Here is a 24,700-nt window from a genome sequence, read left to right on the forward strand (position 1 = left end):
TCAACAGAGGTGTTATTAATCGCACTCACATTGGAATCGGGGCATTATTTTGCGTTTGCTGAGGTAGAGTTTAAAATGCCTAACACACTCATGTGCTTAGCACCGACAACTACCGCCATCCCTCAGAGCCCGACGTAACCAGTGACAGTGCCCTCACATGGTTGCTTGCATGCGCGCCTTGCCAGTGAATACAAGCAATAGATGACGTAGCTGCACTCTCGCATCTGCCGACCCTAGTAGATGCCGGTGCATCTACCGGCGCATCGGAGGGAGCGAGAAATTCAGAACTCTTCCACCCCGTGAAGAGGTAGAAAGGTGAACATCGGCCGCACGTTACAGCTTTGTGGCTGACCATCTGCACGAAGAAGCGCAAGGCGGAATTTCTTACTTTACTCGCAGTTTTTCGTCGATGTGCGGACGCGATTGCTCCGTTGGTAGGTAGAAGGGAACAGTTCCTCTAAAGTCTTAATCTAGCCGAAAGCGTACCGGATTCGTAGCCGCCGATTCAGATTAGCTGCCCTAAACATAACTTATCGGCAGTGCCCGCTATCAGGCGATGCCGCGCAGGGCAAATACACTACGTTTGCACACGCAAACAATGGCCCCTGTTTAGCGGTCGCCGACTTCTATAGTGTTCAACGGCGGAGCTGATTCGGCAGTTCTGCGGCGTAGGGTTGAATCACTAAGTAGGCCGTGCACACAATCGCCTGCTCAAGTGCTCCCTTGGTCGTTAAAAGCTTGAACAGTTGCCTTTTTTCCTGTCTGGACAGCGGAGTCGTGGTTCACGTCACTGTAAGTGTCAAATGATCCGGCGATTCACATTTGTCCCTTTTTCTTGTTTATTCGTCATGTCACAAAGTCATTGGGCCCGAGAATGATTTCGCTGAATCGTTACTTCGTAACTCGTAACTTCGTAAGGTGTAAGTTCTAAAACTGAGCCTGCACTACGGAGGGAAATATAAATTTATTCATTGAATCAGGAAAATATAAATTAGGTTTTTAAAAAGCGAGTTTCTACTACAAACCAAGCGAGTTCCGACTGTAATGTCACCTTTAGGGGCAGCTCAGGGCAGAGAAGAGCAGCGCAGGCGTCCAAAGTGAGTTGCCCGGAAAGGGCTGAATGGAACGATGAAATTATTTTTACTTAAAATAACCTCAGAAAAAATATATTCGCATTTTTAACTGTAACTGTGCCAGAAAATGGCAGACGTCCTTTTTAGGGGAAAATATTCACATTGCGTGTACCCTACCTCTAAACGCTCAGAAAACCCCAAACGCCATCTTCAAGGTCTGACAAGATAAAACTACCTGTAAGATGCCATCATTTTAAGAGTTTTCATAGATTTGTGCGCACGATGGGAAACGCTCAACAGTTTAGCTGCTTTAATAGACCGGAGTTCAATGTGTGTCGCACAAGACACCGTTGGACAAGTTTGCAAGAGTCGGAAGGGAAACACATGACCGGTGCATTAACTTGGTTTTTGCTCTCATAGCTTGCCGCGAATACTTTAATTGTTGCATCTTAAACAGTTACAACTACTAACTCCTCCTCCGGCTAAGTTAGACGTAACCATCTCTGAGCGGCACGCCGTCTGTATCGCCACTGAAGGCAGGAAGGGGCTAAGTACCCTGCAGCAGAAAGAAGCCTGTCCGGATGGCAGTCGGTGGCGCGGCGCCTTCGTCAAACCAACATCTTCCCTAGACTGGTGTTGTACGTAGAACCACTGCTACCCGCGGCTACACTCCAGCGCAGGTAAACGGTGTGGACACAGGGACGACCCACAGAATGTGCTCTGTGCCTGCCCCATACAAATAGAAACAATAAGAATAAATCTCAGACTTCATCATTAAACATCAGAAGCCCCGAACAGCGGGATACTATGCGGCTCAGCAGGAACCCGGGAGGATAGGTCGTCTGGCCCAGACGGCCCCGTATGTCGCCGGGGAAGAAGGACTCCTGGATGCGAAATTCCGTTCCCGTGTGGGTACAAGCCCACCATTTCCTGTATGCACCTAACGCCATCTGCTGGTTTGATTCGGGGGCTCTTTCTATTGTTTTGAACAACTGCTAAAAGAACTCCGTCGTTCGGCCTCAGTAGAAAATGGGTAGGATCACAGTTTGGGCGCGAACGACCTGCGCTCGAGCCCTTGTACTGCAAAAATGTTTAATGAGGCTCGTGATATTGTTTTGCAGCAAAATGTTCTTTTTGCTCAATTCTGCGCATGTTTTTCGGAAATAAGGGTGACTTGGTATCCTTTAGCTCTGGTTTGAGGTGTGGCGTAGCCTATCAAGACGTTAAATATTTTTCTGCATGGCACCGGAAGTGTCTGGCTTGTACCTCTCTCGAAACAGAATATCGCATCCTCGGCTGTCGATTGACAGGGAAGTGGGGCTTCCCCAACCCTCCCGGTTGCCTGGCTCCCATCTATGCACAAATAAATGTCGTCACACACTGAACAACTGTGGTCGAATTTTCGTGTGTCTGTGTTTGAACAAGTCAGCTGTCGCACTCCAGAGGGCTAATGCCGGAAGCCGAAACTTATCTTCGGAGTATCTGAAAGTCATCGCTGTTATCGTGGCCTGGCTAGACGTTGCTAGCATGGTGTCGTTCATTCTTTGAGACAAGCCTGGATAAAAGTTTGCGCTCATTATCGGCAGTCGGACTCGCTTCCTCCAGTATCATCATGCTGGCCACGGCTGCGCTGGTCGCCTGGACACTGGGAGCTCTTCTTTTCGCCGTAGCCGCAGTGAAGATCCTAAAGTGAGTGCGCAAATTTTAATGCCCTTTCTTTTTGTATTTCCAACAAGTTACCGCCATTCGCATCTAATTAACCGTTTAGAAACAATCGTATTGTATTTCTGTTGACTACTTCGTTTTGTACTAAATTTTCGACAACGCTGTGTTGAGATGGATGTGATGTGGCATTTTTTGTTCATATAATCAAAACGGGAGGTTTTAGTAGATCTCAAGTTTCTTCAGGTGACATTCCTTTTAGCTAATACTTTTCCAGCTGTTCTGCTAAGCGTTTATTCTGCAACAGGGCACAAATGAGGTCGATGGTCTGGCGATGATGTGAAAGGTGGTTAGGCGAACATCGAAATTCTTGCTTCATAGATAAAGCCGAGAAGCGAAAAAGATGACGGTTCGCTTGTGCGCAAGCAATGTAGAAGAATGCGTTGTCTAAGATGCTGTACCGTCGTCAGACGCAACGAGGCAGAACCACTTCCAGCGATTCTTGTTCTGATATTGCACCGTTATACGGTATTCGAAATACTGTGAAGGCTTAGACATTTTATGCCGTCAATAGGAGTATGTTAACCCAATACTCATGCAGGTGTAATACACTGTAAATGGGGCGTAGCAATCGATGTCGGGGGCGTTGGGGTTGTTTGTAGCGGCGAAACAGCTTCTGAAACCCTAGTGGCTGCGACCCGCAAGGGGCAGTCCTTGCCTCAGAAATTTTTGTTGCTGTAATCATTTATTAATCAAGGGAATGTCATGCGACCGAAAACGGGGAGAGGGGAGGAGACGTAGGGAGGGGTAACTGAGTAGTAGATATGCTGAGTTTATGCAAGCCATGGAACAGATCACTGCAGTCAGCAGAGTCAGGCAAGGGTGATGTATGTGTTAAGATAACATTATAAAAGGACCTGGGAAGACCTCGTTCTACACTAATGTCGAGAGACCACTCTCTTGGCCGAACAAGCCAAGGGCCGCGAGAAAATTCAAGTACTCGGTGGAAGGTCGTAAAAACCCAGAAAAACAAAAGCGCGCACCTCAGTCAAGGCAACACTTTGGGGTGTGAACAGCGATGCCGAAGAACATCGAGTGCGGCCGGCGGCGGCGGTGCCTGACAGCCCCCTCGATAACACCTGTGGCTAAACCGGTTCACGTTCCCCATGAAGCGGTTTCAATATCAGCTCACGTAACAACAACCAGCTTCGCCCTCCGGCTGCTACCTCTCTTTTCGCCCTGGGCGTACAGATGAAAATGAAATGCTTTCGCATTCATAACTCAAAAGAAGTGCTTTGGTGTCATCAGACACATTTTTTGCGCGTTCGCGGCAGCTCCAGAAGGTCAGTTTTAACATTTTAGTCTTTATCCAAGATTTGTTTTTTTCAACGCATGGTTTTGTATGGTGAAGAAAAAGTTTTTCGGAAATACGTGCTTGCTGCCACTTAACGAATGCCTGAACGTGCTGTGACAAAATTTTCGAGCCTTCCGTTCCTTTAATTTCATCACGAATACTGAAAAATTAACTTTGCTAAATACACATTCTCCTCAGACCAGTCGTTAAGTTTGATCTCTGTACGCCGCGGCTTCTTGTGATGTACCAGCGTGCGACAAAAAAAAAAAAAAAAAAAAAAACCTTTACCTTCAAATAAAACCTTTTTCATGGCCTTCCTTTAATGTGCTTTGCACAGGCGATGTGTTTGGTATGTAAAACTATTTTGAATTGCCGGGCCGTTAATAGTCTGGATGAACGGTTTTACCGTACGCTAGCCGGTAACAACTGCGTGGTACGTAGCTGGTCTTATCATTGCGCTGCTGAGCACGAGGTCGCGAATTCTATTCCCGGCCACGGCGGCCACATATCTGATGGAGGCGAAAAGCAAAAAACGCCAGTGTGTACGAGATTTCGGCGCACGTTAAAGATCCCCAGGCGGTCAAAATTAATCTGCAGCCCACCACTACGGCGTGCCTCGTCTCCTGCGTTGCGTCGGCGCGTTAAACCCTACAATCAACCAAGCCGGTCTTATCAAGCGACCACCAAAAAACGTCCTACGGGACCTAACCGCCCTAAACGTCCTAACCGCCAACGGGAAATGATTGGGCGGCAGCTGCCACAAGCGAGGGCCTGCTAAAGCTGTCATCGGGCGCCGCGACAACAGGAGTGAAGAAAAATGGAGGCATGCCGCTAGGCTCACTCCCCGGTAATGACCAAATGGCTGAGCAGAATTAAAGGATACACGGTTTCATCAAGCACCGCATCTCCGCCGTGAAGTTCATCGCCCCTCCGTCGGTGCTCGCATCGTCTCGGCAGGCACGGTGGTTAACCATGCCTGGAAGTGACGCCACCACACCAAAGCGCCTTTTGAAACTTCGCTAACGCTACACCCAACTCGGAAAGCGGCCAAAATTTCTCTAGGCTCCCAATGGACAATAGAAGCTGAGAATATGAACAGAAGAGACTAAAATGTGTTAAAATTAAAAATAACACCGAGTAGAAGCGTGTACGTACACGAATTTGGAAATTACTTTTCAAATTTCCCGCTAGTCAGTACCGCAAGATAAGTCTGGCAAGTCATGGATGGCGCAACGCGTCCAAGTGCAGGCCCTTTCATAATGCTCACCGAGGGCTCTATTCTCGACTGCACAAATTGCCGGCATTTCGCCCATGTTTTTTTGCGTAAGCACGACGTAAGCAATCAGTGACGTGCTGCGCCTATAGCTATGACGACAAGCAGTGTAATTTGACGAGTCACTCATAGAGATCGCTACCAAGGTATCAAATATTGTGCAAGAAAGATATAAAAACACTTGGCATGTACTATAAAAATTAAGACGGTAGCTGAGGCTGACAAGAAAAGCACATTTCTGGAGGTCAAATTTTACGCCAACACCACAAGGCGATCGAGTAACGTTGATCCAAAAGCGAGCGAAAGGCGGATGTCGAGCTAAAGAACATCACACAATTTTTTTACCGTATCTATTTATTTATTTCAATCGCTTTTAGTAACATAGCTGGGCTCTCTGCTTCAATGCAAGCTTTGTTGCGTTATCACCTTCCCTGCAGCCACCGCCGCCACGCCATCGTCTGCTGCTATGTTACAAGTTTATGGCATGATCACAGAAAAAGACGGCCGCAACCATCGCTTCTATGACACATAAGAGCAGCGAAGCGCTACGCCTGATAACCGCGGAGCGCACCGATGTCGCCGATTCACTCATTCGTCAAGCTCGACTGCAATCAGTGCTGTAATGAACTAAATAGTCTCTTTTCATTGTTATTTTTCTCTTGAGTTCGATCATGTGACCCAACAGCTTACTAGGACAAGTATGGACAAATGTCATGCGTTGGGTTCTCTTTGTCATGGAGAGGCTTGTACTGCCCTCTTATGTTGCGGTTACGCCAAACAAATAATTTTTATTTCATTGCCAAACATAAAAGCAAAATACTGCATGTTATTTGTATGTTCCATGATTGCTGACTTGGAAGCAGTTGAAACTATAATTTGTTTCGGTAGGAAACATGCTTTAAACAGCGCGCATGCGAAACTGCGCCTGCTGCAAATTGCCGCACATTTCTCGGCGTCGTAAGCCGGGGCAATATTGTGCCCTATTTTGCTTGTATTTTGCGACAAAAACAGCCGCCATTTTCAAGCTGTTACGTAGCATTACGTCACTTTTACGCAGGCTGAAGTTGCCAATGCATGACGTAATCGTTCCCGCAACGGTTTAAATTACGTCACACTTTCTCGGCCAATCACAGAGGGGGTGTGTATTACAAGCAGTATTGTTGTTGAATAGCAAAGACAGGCTTATGTTGTCATGTCCGCTGCATTTAGTCTGGTTTTTCATTGCCGGCCAAGAATTATGCGCCTTTAGTAACGAGAAATAAGGGAAACTTTAGAACTGGTGTCCGCAGACGACATGAAACGTCAAAATGACGACAGCACACACAACCGCTTTGTCAACCGGAAGCACGTGACCAAAATTGAAAGTCAATCAAAAAAGACTTCTGGAAAATTGCCTGAATTGCCGGCAATTTGTGCAGTCGAGAATAGGGCCCCGAATATACACTTCGAAACTTCGCAACATCCCGCTGCGGCAGTCTTGCGACCAGCCACGCAAGCGTAGATTTCCCGCCTTCGTTTCTTAGTACGTCACACCACAGACATACCGATCCAGTTACTTTTGTTTAAGTGCAGTCTACAGTTATGCAAAAGCGGCCTTAACTAGACGTAATTTAAAGATTAACTGGATGTTTAGGACAGAGCCAAGGTACATGACTGAAATCGCAGGTGACCAAAAATTTGACAGCCTAAACTTTTGATGTTACAAAACCACAAAGATTGAAATAGATTACTTTGCCATGTTCTGCTGTTTCATAACCGTTTGTAAAGTCTTTGGAAAAAGACGAGGTTCTGGTTTCCGTGTGCTTCTACTCTTGGGAATGTTGGTTTGTATGCCATATAATTATTATTGTCTTTTAACCACGACGACTGTTTTTCATCAAAAGTTGTTTTCTCAGGGAAAACACATGTATGACAAGCCGTCGGTAATGTGCAAGGAGCAGTAGATGGCGAAGGGTGAAGAAGAAAGAGCGGACGGTGGTGAAAAATGGCTGAAGTTATTTCTTTTCATCAATCATAATAATAATGCTAATAGCACCACATCGATAGCCAGTGGAGAGATTGGCACCGCTTAGTTTGTAATAGTTCGCAGCTTTTTTAAATACGAAAATCTTAGGTATTTACACATTATAGAGCCCGTGAAATACAAAAAATTAAAGTCGTTCCACTCAACGGGAACGCTGTCGGAAGTGCAGCGCCATAATGGGTGGTGCCACTGTTATCCGCTCACTGCTACCACCCATTACGTTCTTCGCCGCACTATCGCACTCCTCTCTTGATGAATATGCAATTTAAATTTTCCGCCTTCGCAGTGCTCGCGCGCCCCCTGCCTGAAACTGCGCCACTTGGAGTTCTGTTCTTTTTGTGATTGCTTTAATTTGGAACGCTGAAGCTGTGTTGCGTCATTTCGAACGCGCATTTTTTTTCTTGCGTGGCTGGAGTCTCTCTGCGTCATTTCGAACGCGGCATTTTTTTACTTGTGTGGCTGGGACCTTTGTGCGTCATTTCGAACGCGCCATTTTTTTCTTGCGCAGCCACTTTTTTCGCTTACTACCGTCAAAACTAACCCAACGAGCGTTCCTAACTAAATGAACGCGGGGGATGCCGGTTATATACAGCCTGACTTCATGAAGGCGGTACACCAGGCTCTACTTGGGTCCGTTATCTCGCTGCGCCGCCTGATTCCGGCAGTCGCTTGGCATCGACCGTTAGCGAGCTACGACGACATGGCGAGCCCATAAAGTGCTCTGCACTTAAAATAGTTGTGAGCTACGCAGATTCCCACAGAAAATTGGAGTGCGCACCAAGAAAGGGAAGCAGCAGCGCCGGGTGAGGGTACGCTGCTGCCGCAGAAGCAATACAAGCCGCCATGAGAGGAGAATATACCGATGCTGAGGCGAGCAGGAGGCCTCTGGCGATGACGAGCGAGCGGAAAAAGCTTGGGAGGGTGCTGTCCAGGGGTCTGTCAAGTGGTGATGGGCGCGGCCGCAAAGTTCAACAGAAAGTTAAACAGCACATCAACGGACGGAAAGTCCAACTAGGTTTCCACCTACAGATTTTTAGAAAGTTATAAACATTCCCGTAACTTTGTTTCCCTCACTTTATCTGGAAGCCCTTACATATACATGCGCGGTTGAAAGAATAATGCCGCTAAAATAGGGTTCACTGAGAATAATAAGTGGATATTTGCTAGAGTTTCCAAATGTCAACTTTCTTTGTGTTCCAACGCAGGCTACACGATTGTCACATACTTTGGTGAAGCGAATTTCTAAAAAGTCCACCTAATATATAGTATCTCTAGCTGCCGTCTTCCGAAGGTACGCAATTTTGTTCGTCCTCGCAGTTTTGCTTCTAAAAGATACTTTTAAAACTCTTTCTACCCGTTAGGGCTTTGCTCAAAGCATCATAGCGACAGCGGCAAAACAGCAAGTGTAAAAGCACTGAAGTGAAACGTGAACGACCTGTGCCGCGATAACTCGAGCGTGATACTTATATCTGAGCAGGCCATCGCTAGATAGAGGAGGCAGATATCAACATATGCACGCACACCGGTGCCAAAAGGCGCAGACATTACATACACTCAATTCCTGTACGTCTAGACAAAAGGGGTAAGCCCATAGTGATATCTCCATGTTGACGCCTGGTTGCATATCTATCAGAAAGCGGTTATGCCCACCGCGGAAACGACACACCAGAACAAGATTAAGTGAGCTGTAGACGTTGGCATTATGCCTTGATAGCAACTTGACATATTCTGGACTGTGGTGCATACATGCGCAGTTCGGTAACACTGCTGACTGCGCCGATTAAATCGGTACTAGCGCAGCCCATTATATCTCTGCCAATGATAAAAAGTCTGGTCCTTCAAAGAACAAGCCGCAAAGGTGTGTAACACGGCGAGCGAAACCTCAGTTGAAATAAACATTTTTTTATGGGGGGTAAAACACCCAGGTGGAAACCAAACTTAAGTCGGTTCAACGGGCCATGGAATGAATAATGAGCAGAGTAACATTTAGGGACAGAAAACGACCGTCCTAGATCTGGGAGCAGACTAGAGTGAACTATATCATTGTTCAAATAAAGAAAAAAGAAATGGACTTAGGCAGGCCGTGTAGGGAGACGAAATGACAAAGGGTAAACTACCAGGGCAACATAGTGGACACCGAGAGACGGCACTAGTAGAATGACAAGGCAAATAACTCGATGGAGGAACGAAATAAACTAATTTGGCGGCAAAGAATGGACTCGAGCAGCGCAGGACAGGAGCAGTAGGAGGTCAATCGGAGAAGCCTTCGTCCTGCAGTGGACCTAAGTATACTGCTTCTGCTGCCGATGATGATGATGACCCGCCGCGGTGGCTCAGTGGCTAAGGCGTTGCGCTGCTGAGCACGAGATCGCGGGTTCGATTCCCGGCCGCGGCGACCGCTTTGCTGATGGAGACGAAAAGCAAAAACGCCCGTGTGTAGGATATTTCGGCGCACGTTAAAGATCCCCAGGTGGCCAAAATTATTCCGGAGCTCTCCACTACGGCGCGCCTCCTGTCCTGCGTTGCGTCGGCGCGTTAAACTCTATACAATCAATCAATCAACCCGTCTGAAAGCCCTAAATTCAGCTGGCTACCTCAGCCGCCTACCTCCTATTCCCCGCTCAGGCAAACTTTTTACTAATAAATATATTGCAAATTCAGCCTACACACCCGAAACACTTCGCAAGTGGTATACCCCTCACCTGCCCCTTCGTTGTCCTTACCGCCGTACCACCACTCCATCAGACCTCACGCACCTAGTTTGGTGGTGCCCAGCTTTCGCCAGGCACCGTACATTTAAATCGCCCCGACCACATCCCGATCCACAACACACTGATGCACAACTATTATATGAAATAGCAGTTTATTCAATTAAAAGCGGTCTAGCATGGGTTTTTGAGTGGAACCTCCCCCGAACGAAGTGGCGAACCTGCACAAACCCTATTGTGATTGCCATGGACTGGCCCATGAATTGCAGGTTCCAAAAACTTGTCCAGTTATTGAGTCTACTGAGAACGACCACCATTTGTTTAATTTCTTTTAACCTCCCTCCCCATTCCTTTCCCCCATCGTGACCAGTGGTCATCCTTTTCTAAAAAAGGTTCTCTCTCTCTCTCCCTCTGCTTCTGCTGCTGATAGTGATGGTGATGATGCCATCCTTCGGAGAAGACAGCCGCTGTTGTCATGAATCGACGCTATTCGCTTCCGCACGTGCCGTTTTCTCTAGTCCCCTCCTGCAGCAACTGCAGCATGATTGAGCGATGCCTTCGGATCTACCTGATTAAGTGTCAATGCCAAACGATGTCGACGAGGCAGCCTACGAAAAAATTGGGTTGTGCTGACTTGATCCCCTGGCGCTGCGCGAAGCCGACCATGCTACATGAGTGGAACTGCCGCCACGCGGCCTCAACATCGCAATCCCGAGTGGTCTGTTGCACGAGTTTTCGCTCTGTCGAATGGATGAAAATCCGTAAATAAGTGGAAGGCCATAGTTCTGACATCCGCGCCTAGAAACTGCCCTTTTTGAAATAGGAAAGTAGAAGTTATCTTAGCGGCCAATTCTCATGTAATGGTTTTGTGGGAAAGTTTGATAAAACAAAAATTACAGCCGTGCTCTGCAGAGCATTCGCGATATGGAAGAGTTTTCCGCAAGATTTTTACTCGCGCATAGAAAAAAAATATACAGTAAATCCAGCTTATATCGAACACGGATATATCGAATTATTGCCTATATCGAACCCTTGTATAATTCTGGTAAAAATTACATGCATTTAAAACTTTTTATACGGAACGCGTTTTTACTCACAATGGATTAATCGAACTCTCCCGGGCGGGATTTTTCGCTCTCCTTAGGCATGCGGCAGGCTTTCCCGCAATACATCGGCGCGAAGCGGGGGCGCGGGTGTCGCTTGCGACTCCCGCGCGAGCTCGGGCGCGTCCAAACGGGCCGTGGCCAACCAGCTCCACGCATGCATGCCGTTGGAGCCGAAAGCACCACATTGGGCGCTGCGGGCTGCGGTGTCACCGAACTTCAAGTCCACGCCACTCGCTGCGCGCACTTGCTCGGTTCGCTGGGTTCGCCCTCTTGTATCTATGCTTGTCTCCGATCTGTCGAAGACGCCGAGGACTCCGTACCGCTTCCGAGCACGAGTGAAGCCATCGATGCCGTGGCCTTGCTAAGGCGATACTGCAGTGCCATTGAGGGCAGCGGTCTTTTGCTTGTCGGCTATTTTCCGAGCATGAGCGAAGCCATCGCTGCTGTGGCCTTGCTAAGGCGATACTGCAGTGCCATTGAGGGCAGTGGTCTTTTGCTTGTCGACTATTTAGATACCGAGGATCCAGGAGTCACCAGCAACGCGTTGCGCTCCAAGACGCAGGATACACTCACGAAGTTCTCCCCCCCCCCCCCCCCCCCAATAAATTATTCTTTTCTTTCCGAGAAAGTGTCGTATCAATAGTGAACGGCAGGGTGGTAAGAGCTCAGCGTTAGCTCGTGACTCCGTCAGCAAGATTGCTCTCAAATAAGTTTTTTTGCTTCACTTTCTATATCGAATTTTTGCTATATCGAACTATTTTACAACCCTCGCGCTGTTCGATATAAGCGGGCTTTACTGTTTATTAAAAAATGCCTTACAGAATTGACCACACGAAGCGTTCAGTAAGGAGGAATACACAAAAAATACACTTTTGATGAGCAAGAACGAGAGAGACAGAACAACTTTTTTAAGAGCATTGATCAGAAGATCATGTGGATGTGGTTCCCCATTCACTGAAATCCCTGTGCATTCTACCAGTGCAAAATTAGAGAACTATACCCTGGAAAACGACTCATCAAAATGCGAAAGAGAGAAATACACAAAAGAAACAATACGGCAGCGCGTATAAACTGACAGGAACAGTAAAAATACATTTAAGGGCCTTATTCAATGCTGCATTGACAAATGCTTCAATAGTTCTTCGCGAAAATTTTCGTGCTCAGTTACTAATAACGTCGGGAAGCACATTCCAGAGTGCAGTGGAACGAGGCAGCGCTGATGAATTCGATTACTTCGTTTTTCCAGAGATGCGTGCGATGATCCGTTGACTGTGCCGTCATTTTGACATGCGCAAGAGCTGTAAGTAGAATGGTGATGGCCTAGAGGCGTGGATATATCGATGAAGCGAATACAGGAGGCAACTGTTGATTGATTGTAGGGTTTAACACGCCGACGCTACGCAGGCGATGAGGTGCGGCGTAGTGGAGGGCTCCGGATTAATTTTGACCACCTGGGGATCTTTAACGTGCGCCGAAATCTCGTACACACGGGTGTTTTTGCTTTTCGCCTCAATCAGAAAAGCAGCCACCGCGGCCGGGAATCGAACCCGCGACCTCGTGCTCAGCAGCACAACGCCTTAGCCACTGAGCCACCGCGGCGGGTCAGGAGGCAACTGTGTGCTCTCTCTCTAGAGGCTGTAAACAAGCGTCATATGTTATATGTACGATACTGGAAGAGTGACTGTACTTGCGCGAAATGAACCATGGCACACAGGTTTTGCCCGCTTCTAGCAGGTTAGTAGGCTAGGTAGGCTGGGAAAGGAGACCATATGGGAGAGGCAAATTCCATGCTGCAGGCGAACAAATGTCAAGTTAGCCTATTTGCGGTCGGTATCAGGGGTGTTTTGTAGGCTTAGACATAAGTATCGGACTGCTCTCGATGCGTTTGGAGATATGTGTGTTACACGTGTCGCCCATGAAAGATTAGATGGGAGGTCAATGCCGAACTGTTCATACAAATATGACCTCGACACGTGGAAGCTATTTATGAAGTAATCAAAGGAAACATTCGTATTCTTGCGATTGAAGGATATGGATTTGTATTTAGATAAGTTTAAGGACATTTGATATGCACCACAGCAGTCGAGATTAAAGGCTTTCTCAAGGGCAAGGGGATCATCAGTACTGTATATAGAGCGGTATAAAACTCAGCCATCCGCGAAAAGCCGCATTGAGGAAGAAGTGCTAGGTAGGAGATGATTAATGTAGATTAGAAAAGCTCTGGACCCAGGACCTACGCTGAGAGACTCCGGAGATGACGTTAGAAATTGTATAAGTATTGTTAGCCACATCGAACTGCTGTCGAAAAGACAAAAAGTTGCGGATGCAGGATAACGTTGAAAAATCAAAGACCTGTTAGTTTTCAAACCAGACGACAGTGAACGAGGTACTCGGTCGAAGGCTTTTGATCGATTGATTATGAGGTTTAACGCGCCGACGCTGCACAGGTGATGAGGCAAGCAGCAGCGGAGGGCTCCAGATTAATTTTGACCACCTGGGGATCTTTAACGTTCGTCGAAATCTCGAACACACGGGCGTCGAAGGCTCTTGAAAAGTCAAGAAAAATGCAGTCTGTTTGTAGGTTAATATTATCGATATTGAAATGAAGATCGGTGGTGAACTCAAATGACTGTGTGTCACATGAACAGTCACTTCTAAATCCATGCTGACAAATTAAAAGAACCTTTTAGCTACCAGCTGAGAATAAATGTGGGATGAAGATTATATGCCGAAGTATCTACAGTAAAACCTCGTTATAACAAAACTGGATGCACCTAGCGAATTGATATAACCAAGCAATCGTAATTCCCCTTGAAATTCCCATAAACGCCCATGGATTTAAGACCTCGTTTTAACGAAGCTGTAATGTTCTCGCAATGACTATAACGAACCTGTCTTTCTTCTCGAACAAGCACTTATAGACCATTCCCGTACCCATCAGGCCAGTGTCTTTTAGCATCATGAGTACGGTAATTCACAACTCACGCTATCCAGCGGCCGCCAACTCCAACTCGCGAAAATAGATGCAAGCGCCTGGCGGCAACACGCACAACTGTGCTCGTCTCGCGGGCTTCCGCTAGGGTGCCCGGATGTTCCTTCAGGCACTCTATGAATGCGGTAGGCCTGGTGCGCCGCTTATTTGCCGCTCATGATGACGGCGAATACGGACTCGGAATCGTGGCTGCAGCTGAAAAAGCCATCATTTGGCTGAAGAAGGCGCTGCAGGAATTTATCAAGCACTTTTTCCGTGCGAAGTGAGCCGTCAGCTCGTGTGCTGTTGAATGGTCATGGATGAACCAATTAGCGTGAATAAAGTAACGATTTTTTGCTGTTTTTCACTTGTTTCTTTTGTTTTTGCGGGCTGCTGTGAGTTTCAATGATGAGTGCATCCTCTGGTAAATGTAAATTGTCGGTAGAAATGGACTTTAGCTATAACGAAGTAATGGCTATAAGGAAGTGATTACGACACCTCCTTCAACTTCGTTATAACGAGATTTTACAGTATTTTTATTGCCACTTTTAAGTAACGCAACAATTTTGAATTCTTTCGAATAATCCGGAAGCTGTCCTGTTGATAAAAAAGTGGTGAAGATATGGTGTAGGATTTTGCTTGAGATGGGGGACGTGTTTTTTTAGGGTATTTGAGATTACATTATCCAGAAGTAGTCAATAGTTTAGGGTTTTTAATTGTATTAGCAATCGCTAAAGGCTATTGCATGGAACTCCGGCTATATAAAGCTTTGCTTTATAAAACAGTGCACCTTTTGTGTCCTGAGCAAACCCTAGAGCCGAGAGGCGCAGTGTAAACGTTAGCCCCGGAAGAACTTCAAACTGGCAGATTTCTATGAACTATGCTGAAATCTGGTACAATCAACGGAAGATACCCTAAAACTACCACCACAGGACAAAGCTTATTTCGCAACATCATGGTAAGCGGCCGAACATAATTGGCGTTTATCCAGACACCTCGTGTATGCAGCATAAAAGCATTCGCTCGTGCGCTAACCATCGGCTACGACAAATTTGGTGTTGGTCGTTTTCTAACAGCTGTAGCCAGCAGAGACGGCCGTTTCCTCCATGCTTGTTCGGCAACATCCGCGCCTGGTGCAGATGCAGTCTATAAACTACTTTTACTCTTGAAATTCATGATTGAAAATCAGCGCGGGAAAAACACAGCACAAAACATGGAAAGGCAAGTAGACAGGACTGCGCTGCAAAAAATGCCGCGTCGTGCTCGTACTGCCTGAAAGCAAGTTCACGAGCCTTTTTCCCGCTTGATGTCCTGAACGCCACAATGCTCGTTACGTAACGCCAGAAATGGTACTTTCAACTAACAAAAAGGTCTTTCGAGGTCCCCAGACTTTAAGGCAACATATGTTAGCATAATTCCCCAACGTAGTTTACAAAATGATCATACGCGCTGCAATACTATCTGTTGTCGTGATATAGAAGCGAAGCAACACATTTGCCGCACACGAAAACACCAGCCGACGGCGAATGCTCCGCTTTAATTGTTTTATGTCCTAGCCCAGAATGTTCTTCGCTTTCCAGCATGCTTTTGATCTCTAAATTCTGAGACACTCCCGATGCTGTTTGTTCCTTAGTCCTCGTTGACCCGCACAAACAAAAGCCTGAATTTGACTGCACTAAACGACACTTCGTTTCTTCTTTTAAGTGCGAATGCACTTCTTAAGCGACCCTGAACCTGCGTCCACCGGCGATGTCCGCGCTCGTGCGAATGCACATGGCACATACCCACGTGGGGGATTGGCCAGGAATCTCCTCGTCTTCCTTTGCAACGGGGGGAGATGGGCGCGCGCTGCCTGGCCGCTGACATGGCACATACCCACGTGGGGGATTGGCCAAGAATCGGGCGTGAGAAGGGCTAATGCACCTGCTTAAAGGAGTACTGACACGAAATTTCAAAGCTGAGATCCGCTCTAGCAATCAAGTACAACGACAACACAAATAGGTGTCTGTGAATAAATGCATCTTTCTTTCTTTGTAGTTGTGTGTGTGTGTGTGATCTCTCTTTCGCGAACATTACCGAACCGCGCAAATTCAACTCGTGCATTCGCACTTTCACATTCTTCCCCTCGGGGAAATGCGGGGAATTTTTGTTTTTGCAGATGGCGAAGACGCACATTCACTTACTTCAAAGAGCTAGGTATTCCAGGGCCGCAACCCAACATATTCTGGGGAAACCTGTGGGAGTACCACACAAAGGTAATGTCAATGCATCCATTCTCTAACGTCGATTTCATCGCATATGCACTGTTGAGCCTGTCACACATTTCACTATAACTTCTTCTACGGCGCTTTACCTCGTACGTTATACGGTATCTTTTTATAACGTGCAATGTTATTGCCCGTTAGTAAAAACAGACCTTATTACCCTCCCGTATGCTGTATGGAAAGGTTAGCCGGAGAAATCAGCACGGCAACTCCATTAATCCGTTCTTTGAGCGGCGTTTCAATTCGTAAATAACTGGCTTTGCTCTATTTGCTTAACCCCATGCCGGATTGACGAAATGAAATTAGCAGACTGAACAATCCGCTTGACGTTTTTTTCAAGTTAGATAATCGTTAAGTGAAGGTGTTAACGGAAAATATGAGAGAAGGTGGCGTACGCTGAGGGCAGCCGCAGAGGCTGCATTCATCCGAAATCTTCGCGATCCGGGAACGTAGATGTCCAGCTCGAGTTGATATCCCGGGCGCAACTGGCCGCACGTGCCTGAAAAAGCCCTCAGCCGGATGATCGGCCAGTTTGCGGTGCTCTAAGCCCAGATGTGTGGAAGCGGAACTCTCGTCCACGTGTACTGGGCCACACTTCACTCTGCTAAAGTTATGACACTTTGACGAGTTGTAAACAAGCACACTGGGAATAGCTCAACGTCATTAGTATAAACTGTATCCCTACTAGCAATTCCTTTGTCCCACTACTGATAACGTTGGTTTAGTTTTGTTGCTAAACACAGAAACCGAATTAAAGCTCAATATAGTAAAATCATTATTCAAATGATTATTTGTTATTTCTTTACATTTTCAGCCGTTTATCTCTTTCATGTGTAACTGTTGTATTTCGTTTTTGTGGGTCTGCCCCTCCCCCCCTAAAATGAAATCATGCGTTTCATACTGCTAGACTTTGTCCCAAAGCGACTAGTGACGCTCAGTATGAACATTAAAGTGTCATTTTTTTTCTTCACAGGGCATCACAACGGCCATAGGCGAATGGTGTGAAAAGTATGGCGACGTTTTCGGGTGAGGTTACCGCCATTCGCTTTCAATTTTCAGCGCATTAGCTTGAATTACGCTAAAGCCGCTGCGGTCGTGAGTGCGTGTGTACGTTTTTTCACATCATCGTCTTCCCGGCTGCGGTGGCTGATTCTAAGATGCAAGCCAAAAGAGAAAACACTCATGAGTTGAGATTTCGGTGCACGTTTAAGATCCACTGGAGACCTAAATTAATACGGAACCCTCCACTCCGGCACACTAAACCGTACAATCGGAATCTACCTTCATCCCGGTCCGATCCTCCGGTTACAACGATCGTTGTACTGGATCGTTGTACTGGATCGTTATACTGGATCGTTGTACTGGATCGTTGTTACAGCGATCGTTGTACTGGAATTAACAACGATTGCGCCTGGCACAAATTTGGAGATATGGCGTAAGCTCGTTAAGCAATAGTTGAAAATGTGATTGTTGCGCCGAAATTTTTTGTTTATGTTCAGTTTATCACAAAAATACAAGCACAAGTTTTAAGAAACCCGAGTCCTCGGTTACCTTAGGAGACGCCGTAGTGTTCAATATTATTAAATAATAATAAACGGTTTGAACTTAAGTTGGTTTACGAATTTGATGCTTACACCAGGATCCAACCTCCTTTCTAATTTTCCTGCCTGCGTGAGTGCACACACGCATGCAAGAAAATTGGCACATGCGCTCATGCGTGCATTAGTGGATGTTGTCAGCACAAATGTCCGGAATACGACACTTTTGTTGCACTGGAAATCAATCCCAGGATTGTTTCGAAGCGGGAATGGAAGCGGTAATAACAGCCAGTTGATAAGGCTTCTGCGCCATAATGGCGGTAACCTTGCTGAGATTTATATCTACGACTTTCATCAGCTGCTTCTGAGGGTTCGAGGCAGAAGAATTTTTTATCATGGTTTGACACTTTACTTTAAGTACAATGGAGATGTTAATAATACAGGCTTTATTGCATGAGGGTCACATGGTGCAATCAAAACAAACTGATTCAGGCCGCTGGCCACACATTGAATGCGGGAGATTGTCCAAGCCAGCGATACGATGGCTTACTATGTACAATAAAATCGTTCACTAGACACATCTTGAGAGTCATTTGGGGTGAAGAAAGTGAACCCGCTCCACGCCCTTGACAACATTCCAGCACAAGTGACATGGTCACGCGGAGGGCTGAGATTTTTTGTAAACTGTGCGCACTGTGTTAGAGAGGCCGGCTTGTTTGCTTGCTTGCTTGCCGCACGGGAAAGTTCATGTTCACGGTCAATGCACTTCAATACTTCGTCAGGAAAACATGCAATGCATTTTTGATGACCGAAAGCTACAATCTACACTGCTTGTACTGTGATAACGGTCAAACGAAACTGAGGTGCCAAATGCCATACGGCAAGTCGCTCGGAAAGAAATGGCACCACAGTATACCCGCTATTCTGGCCGTATTGAGGGATCCGGAAGTTAGCCTTCTTGTAAAACAGTCGCCTGTTAGGCTAGCGATAACCCCACGATTACCCGGGAGTTTAGTAGGAAATTAGACCACAGCAGCAGAATTTTATTTTGTAAAACATTCGTCTGTTAGACTGGTGGCGACACCATTACAAATTGGTAATTTAACTAGAAAAACAGACCACAGCAGCAAACGATCTTAGCCTATGCTAGATTTATTCCTACACATCTCGCAGCTTTTATTAACCGTATTCTGTCTCTTTGCAGATTTTACAATGGAGATGTACCCACGCTCGTAGTGAAGGATCTGGACTTTTTGTCCTATATACTGGTGAAAAACTTCGGAAACTTCATGAACAGAGGGGTGAGTAGTGGTCGTTTCTTCCTGCCTCCTGTTTCCTCTCAACATGGTTTCGATAGGTTGCTGCGGCGGTGCAGTTATGGCGGGCAAAAAGTAACAGTCCGGCAACGTTTAAGGAACCTTAAATGTTTGGCGTGTCGTCAGAACAGCTTTAGAATGTGCCTACATTGTGGGCGGCTTTGACGCCTATATACACACACCACGGGCGAAATCACCCATTAGGTCTGCGGAATATATCAAATGTGATGTACGCCACAGATTTGGAAAGCTTCTTTTCCTTTCGCTACTGTATCGGTCGATCATAGCGAAACACTGCGCTCTTTGTGCATGCAATGATGGCTAGTCTGGCAACCACGCGTCTCTGCTCCCAGCGGCAGGATGGTTTCTGACGGTCCGCTCCGTTAGAGTGTACTTGAAGATTTAGAGTGGCCCGACCGGCCGCCCGGAGAGGTGCTCGTTTCGCGCAGAAAATAGTGGCAGCGCTGCCACGGCCGCTCCATGGAAACTAGGCTAGTTCCCACCAAGCGGCCGTGGCGCTGCAGTCAAGGACCACTGAAAGCGGCGGCTGGCCGCGCGCTCAACCGCGCACCCTGCCGGACCAGGAAACGCTGTTGCTTTGCGCGCGGAGCGCTCAAAATTTGTTCTGCGGAAGTCGGGACGTCCAACTGCTTAAATATACTGCAGGTACAGTAGACTGTGGGTAACGAAATGAAAAATAAACGCTGCGGCGCATTTTGCGTTAGTTTTCTCTTTTCCGCTCGACAACAACGAAAAAATTACGGATTTCCCTTTGGGGCAGCGTTCGTAGCGGATTGTAAATAAAGTAATTGCAGTGACATTTTCGCTACTACAACTTCCCATCAACAAGTATTTTGCGTGAAATTGCCTGATTTGCTGGAAACCATTTCATCATGCTTTATGATCGCGTCCTTATTGTGCTGCTTGATGGACATAATTGGACGACACAAATGACAAAAAAAAATATGACGGCTGGGATGATGGCTTCTGAGAAGAATTTTTATTTATTGTTTTGCAATTTACGCTCGAACTGCAGTTATAAGGGTTAATAGCATAAGTGGCGTCTGTTTTTTATTGCGTGAGTTTTTATTATAGCAGCGATAATCAGTGGCCCGCTTGTGATAATTAGGGATCACCGTGGTGTTGATGCTGTCGCCTGGACGAACAGAAAATGACACGCGCAAGCGAGATATTTTTTTAGCTAAAAAGGGGTTAGCCTAGCGGTTCGCTCAGTTGTCCCAATGACCGTCTTTCATTGAACTATTCCCTCAGCATTCTATTAATCGCACCACCTCTAACCTGATTCGGCCAAAAAAGGAGTTGAATGAAATAAACGCGAATTTCATTCACAGATATGCTGGGAGTGCAATTACACGCACATAAAACCAAAGCAAAACATAAATCAAAAATGTATTGACCACGACAAAAATGAAATATAACACGTCTACTACAGAGGTAAAGGTTCAAGAACGCTAACATGGAGGTTCAAAGAAACGAAACTGGAACAAAATACACATTTTGTTTTCATTTCTGATAGCCCAGCAAATGAAATGCACAAAGTCTACCCAGGTAAAGGTTTAGGAACGCTAAGGGAGATCTAAATTGACATTTTCGGCCAAAGCATTTTCAGAACTCGTCCTCAATCATTAGTGACGGCTAAGTTTAAGGTGTTGCTCCCACCTTCGTATGCAATCACGGAACTTATTTAAACGTTTTATATAGAAATGAATCCGTGTCACAACGTGTGCAGAACCCAACCAAATTTGCAGTCAAGGTCTCACTGTGCTGGTCGCAACCAACGCCCTTAAGGTGTTTGTTGTGAATGAGGACCAGCACATACATAACGCTGTCATGGTGGAGCTCCTTTTCGCTGAAGCAACCGGTAAAGACGTCATAGAGATTGCTAATAAACTTTTAAAAATGCACGAAAGGGTTCAGAAGTCCCCAAAATTATAAGAGGTAGTAAACATAGCGGCATCTTCCCCTGGCATGCAGGAAGCAGCAGCTGGTCCTGCAGACTTGGCACTTCGTTTTCAGTACACACTTTCTTACCAAGTGCCTGCGACATAGCAGGTTAATAAAATAAGAAAGCCCGCTAGCGGCAGTACAAGCATCAATGATAGCGGTACCCTACCTAAGGCTCTTGGTATTTTCGTTCCAAATAGGCACGTAAAAAACAGTAAACTTCTTGCGCCATAGAATGTGCGCCCCGCGGCTTTTGCTTCATGCGCAAAGTCAAGAAGGGAAAAACATTCCTGGTGCCAGTCCGTGAAATTAATCCCTCGTTAACTCGAACTCTGCTATCTCAAAATATCTTAAGTCGAAACTTTTTCTCACCGTGTGTTTACCTCCCATAGGCGCTACGCATTTGCCCACTTTATCTCGAAATGTTTATTTCCGGAGGACCATGGATATCTCGAAATACTGGCAGAGAGGACACAAGGCAAAGTCCGCTACAGGCAGCTGATAAGGTCCCCGTTTGAGTGCTTACTCCCACTACGCGCCGAACGCGGTCATGAAGTGCAAGTTTACGCGGACTACGCGTCTCTGTTACCGGAATGCTGTCTGGCGCGTACATCATTGAGATAGCTGTGGACGACGCAGCTGATCATGTGGACGTAGAGGAGCCCCCAGAAGTGCCTACAACGACAGAAACAACATACATGTTGCGTCTGCTTTGTAACAAGGTCGAATGTAGCGGTGGCGACCAACAATTGATGCGATGCATTGAGAAGCTCGAGTACGCTTTTCTGGGATACAGATGCGAACGCGAAACAGGTCAGCGCAACACAGTTCTTTCTTCTGCAGAAATAAAAGTTTCTTTCTCCTGCGAATTACTTTGCCTTCATTACGGAAGCTCCCCTGTGCAATAGTGCTTTTGTTAGCAGCACTAGATGTTATTTCAAGGACCTGGCCACAGATTCTCGGCATTCGACTTAACTCGAAAACTCCGCGAGTATCTCGAAATTTTGAGCTAATTTTACGACTTCGAGTTAACGAGAGAATACCGTATATCAACGACGTTTTCAGAATACACATCAATAAATAAGGAAGTAGTATTTTTTTTTTTTTGGGGGGGGGGGGGGGTCGATAATTTTATGTCGGGTCGTACTAGTTTAAAGTTTGCTCAAGCTGAGTCATAACGTTCTGCGTCTACTTTCTAAATCAGCTTCACAAAAAGGGCAGGTTCGATTCCCGGCCGCGGCGGCCGCTTTTGTGATGGAGGAGAAAAGCGAAAAACTCCCGTGTGTTCGAGACTTCGGCACAAGTTAAAGATCCTCAGGTGGTCAATTAATCCGGAGCCCTCCACTACCGCTTGCCTCATCGCCTGTGTAGCGTCGGCGCGTTAAACCTCATAGTCCAAAATAAATCAGATGCGCAAGCGCAAAACAGCGCAGCGAACGACGCAAATCTTGCCGCGCACAGGCTGGGAGCTGGTGCCGGGGAGCGGCGGCTGTTCAGTGGTCGACGACAGGAGCGCCGCCGCTATACCGCGAAAGTCGAACCGGCGGAACAATGGGAGAGGCCGCCGCTCGGACCACTCTAAATCTTCTAGTACACTCTAGCTCCGTTCTGATGGCAAGCGTGACCGCCATTGCGCATGCGTGGCGCACTATGGCGCTAGCGGTGATAGCGGAGCGAGCACAAGCTCCGCTAGCCGGGGCCTTTTCGCGGACCGTCGCGGCAGCGCACGCTACCTCGCGGAATTTTACGATGGCTGCCCCCTGTGAGGCGGGCGCGCTATGGCGACCTACGTTTCTTCAGTTGAAACACAAGTGACGAAACCGCGAAAGCGTTTCCGAATAGGCAAAGGTGCCACACATCTCAACGTCGTTTAGAACGCAAGCGAAAAACTTCGACCGGAGCGTGGGCCTGCTTTTATGCACCTCCGAGAGAGACAACCTTGCCTTAGCTATTCGAAAGTTGAACGGCTTCTTTTAATAAATATTTGGGAGAATTCTATCGTGTCAGCGACTGGATTATATTGATTTATTGATTCATTCAAACCTTTATTGGAGGAAAGGGGAGGCCCGGAGGCCGTGCATGGGGGCATGGGGAGGGAAGAGATGGGGGTTAGCAAAGGTCTTCGTCGCACAATTGAATATCCCTTCTTTGAGCACTCATTTTTGCGTCCATGATGTTAATAAGGCTCTTCTCAGGATGGGTAGTCACCCACCAGGCTACACTAATCTCGCAAGGCCACTCTGTATACCATAATTGCCTAGTGCTTGCAGAAAATCGATGTCGTGATTTGGAGGGTGTAGAGTGTCCGTGTCTGGAGGGACGTGACGGAACAAGTATACGCCTCGAGCGCGGCCTGTAGGGGCGCCACTGAAATCCCCCTAGCGGCCCGTTTCGAAAGCAGGCGCGGGAGTCCCCGGCCCGCTCCCCCCTGTCGCCGTTGCTTTTGGGGCTCGTTCAAGACAGCGATTAACCGTTTGTCCGCGTTCGAAATACCGAATAACGTGGAGCAGGCACTCTGCTTGCAAGCGTGGTATGTTCACGAGAGTATAAACGTTTATGACGCGATCTTAGTGAGATTGGTGAGATCTATATGAGCGCCGGGCGTGTGTCACAAGCCGGCGTCCCGAAGCCAGCATTTGCATGCAGCTGATTGCAATTCCGCTGCCCTGAAATTTAGTGGCAGTGTCTCCGTAAGCAGTGTTTCCTCCGATGGTCATGTTGCGGCCATACACACTATGATGCAAATCGACTTTGTGCACTTACAAAATCTAGCGGAGCACTCATACCTGACAGCACGCAAGTTACGCCTGCCGATATCACATATCAGATATTGATCCGTACCATCAACAAGCCAATGCGGCATAAATTTCACAAGCATTGTACCAAAGAAGTACGATGGATAATGCGAAATTACACTCCGGAGTCAGCACACGACGACAAATTTAATGCTGGGTCGTCTTGTCCCTATGTGAGCGCTCGCAAAGATTCATCTGTTACATTTGTCCTCCACGAGAAGCGCGAAGATGGGCTTATAGAGTAATCCGCGTCCGTGACCAAACTCTTCTTCGAAACATCGTCATATGAGTCATGACACAGGGAGACTGCAGAATCTAGCATAAACCGAAATCAGAGACCCCTATAAGATACGACACTCTTCCAACGAGCCCGTGTGTACGAGATTTCGGCGCACGTTAAGGCTCTCCAGGTGGTCAAAATTAATCCGGAGCCCTCCACTACGGTGTCCTCATCGTCTCCGTTGCGTCGGCGCGTTAAACCCTGCAATCAATCAATCAACTCTTCCAACGACACCTCGTATCGCTTGTGAACTGCCTACTCTGTATTCTTCAAAAAATGAGTCCGCCGAGCCGTTTTTCAAGGCGAAAAACAAACGAAAAGTGAACATGCAGCTTGTGTGTGTGATTATTTAAACGTTCATTCGTTGATTTC

The 24,700-nt window shown here is 46.9% G+C and overlaps 1 protein-coding gene across 2 annotated transcripts in view; it reads left to right on the forward strand.

Moving 5' to 3' along the window:
* The first annotated feature begins 659 nt into the window (after positions 1 to 659).
* Positions 660 to 24,700, forward strand: part of LOC144169155 (cytochrome P450 3A4-like) — a 68,189-nt gene continuing 44,148 nt past the window's right edge. The window contains exons 1-5 of one of the 2 annotated variants that reach the window (XM_077698187.1): positions 660 to 792; positions 2,660 to 2,762; positions 16,329 to 16,425; positions 17,408 to 17,460; positions 19,177 to 19,273. In XM_077698187.1, the coding sequence (XP_077554313.1) occupies positions 2,686 to 2,762; positions 16,329 to 16,425; positions 17,408 to 17,460; positions 19,177 to 19,273 (324 nt within the window). In that variant the 5' untranslated portion in view covers positions 660 to 792; positions 2,660 to 2,685. The remainder of the gene's footprint in view (positions 793 to 2,659; positions 2,763 to 16,328; positions 16,426 to 17,407; positions 17,461 to 19,176; positions 19,274 to 24,700) is intronic. The other variant, XM_077698188.1, reaches the window with a different exon arrangement.

The sequence above is a fragment of the Haemaphysalis longicornis genome, unplaced genomic scaffold (assembly GCF_048455015.1).
Source record: "Haemaphysalis longicornis isolate Haplotype H1 unplaced genomic scaffold, Haemaphysalis longicornis Haplotype H1 scaffold_2, whole genome shotgun sequence".
Taxonomy (NCBI): domain Eukaryota; kingdom Metazoa; phylum Arthropoda; class Arachnida; order Ixodida; family Ixodidae; genus Haemaphysalis; species Haemaphysalis longicornis.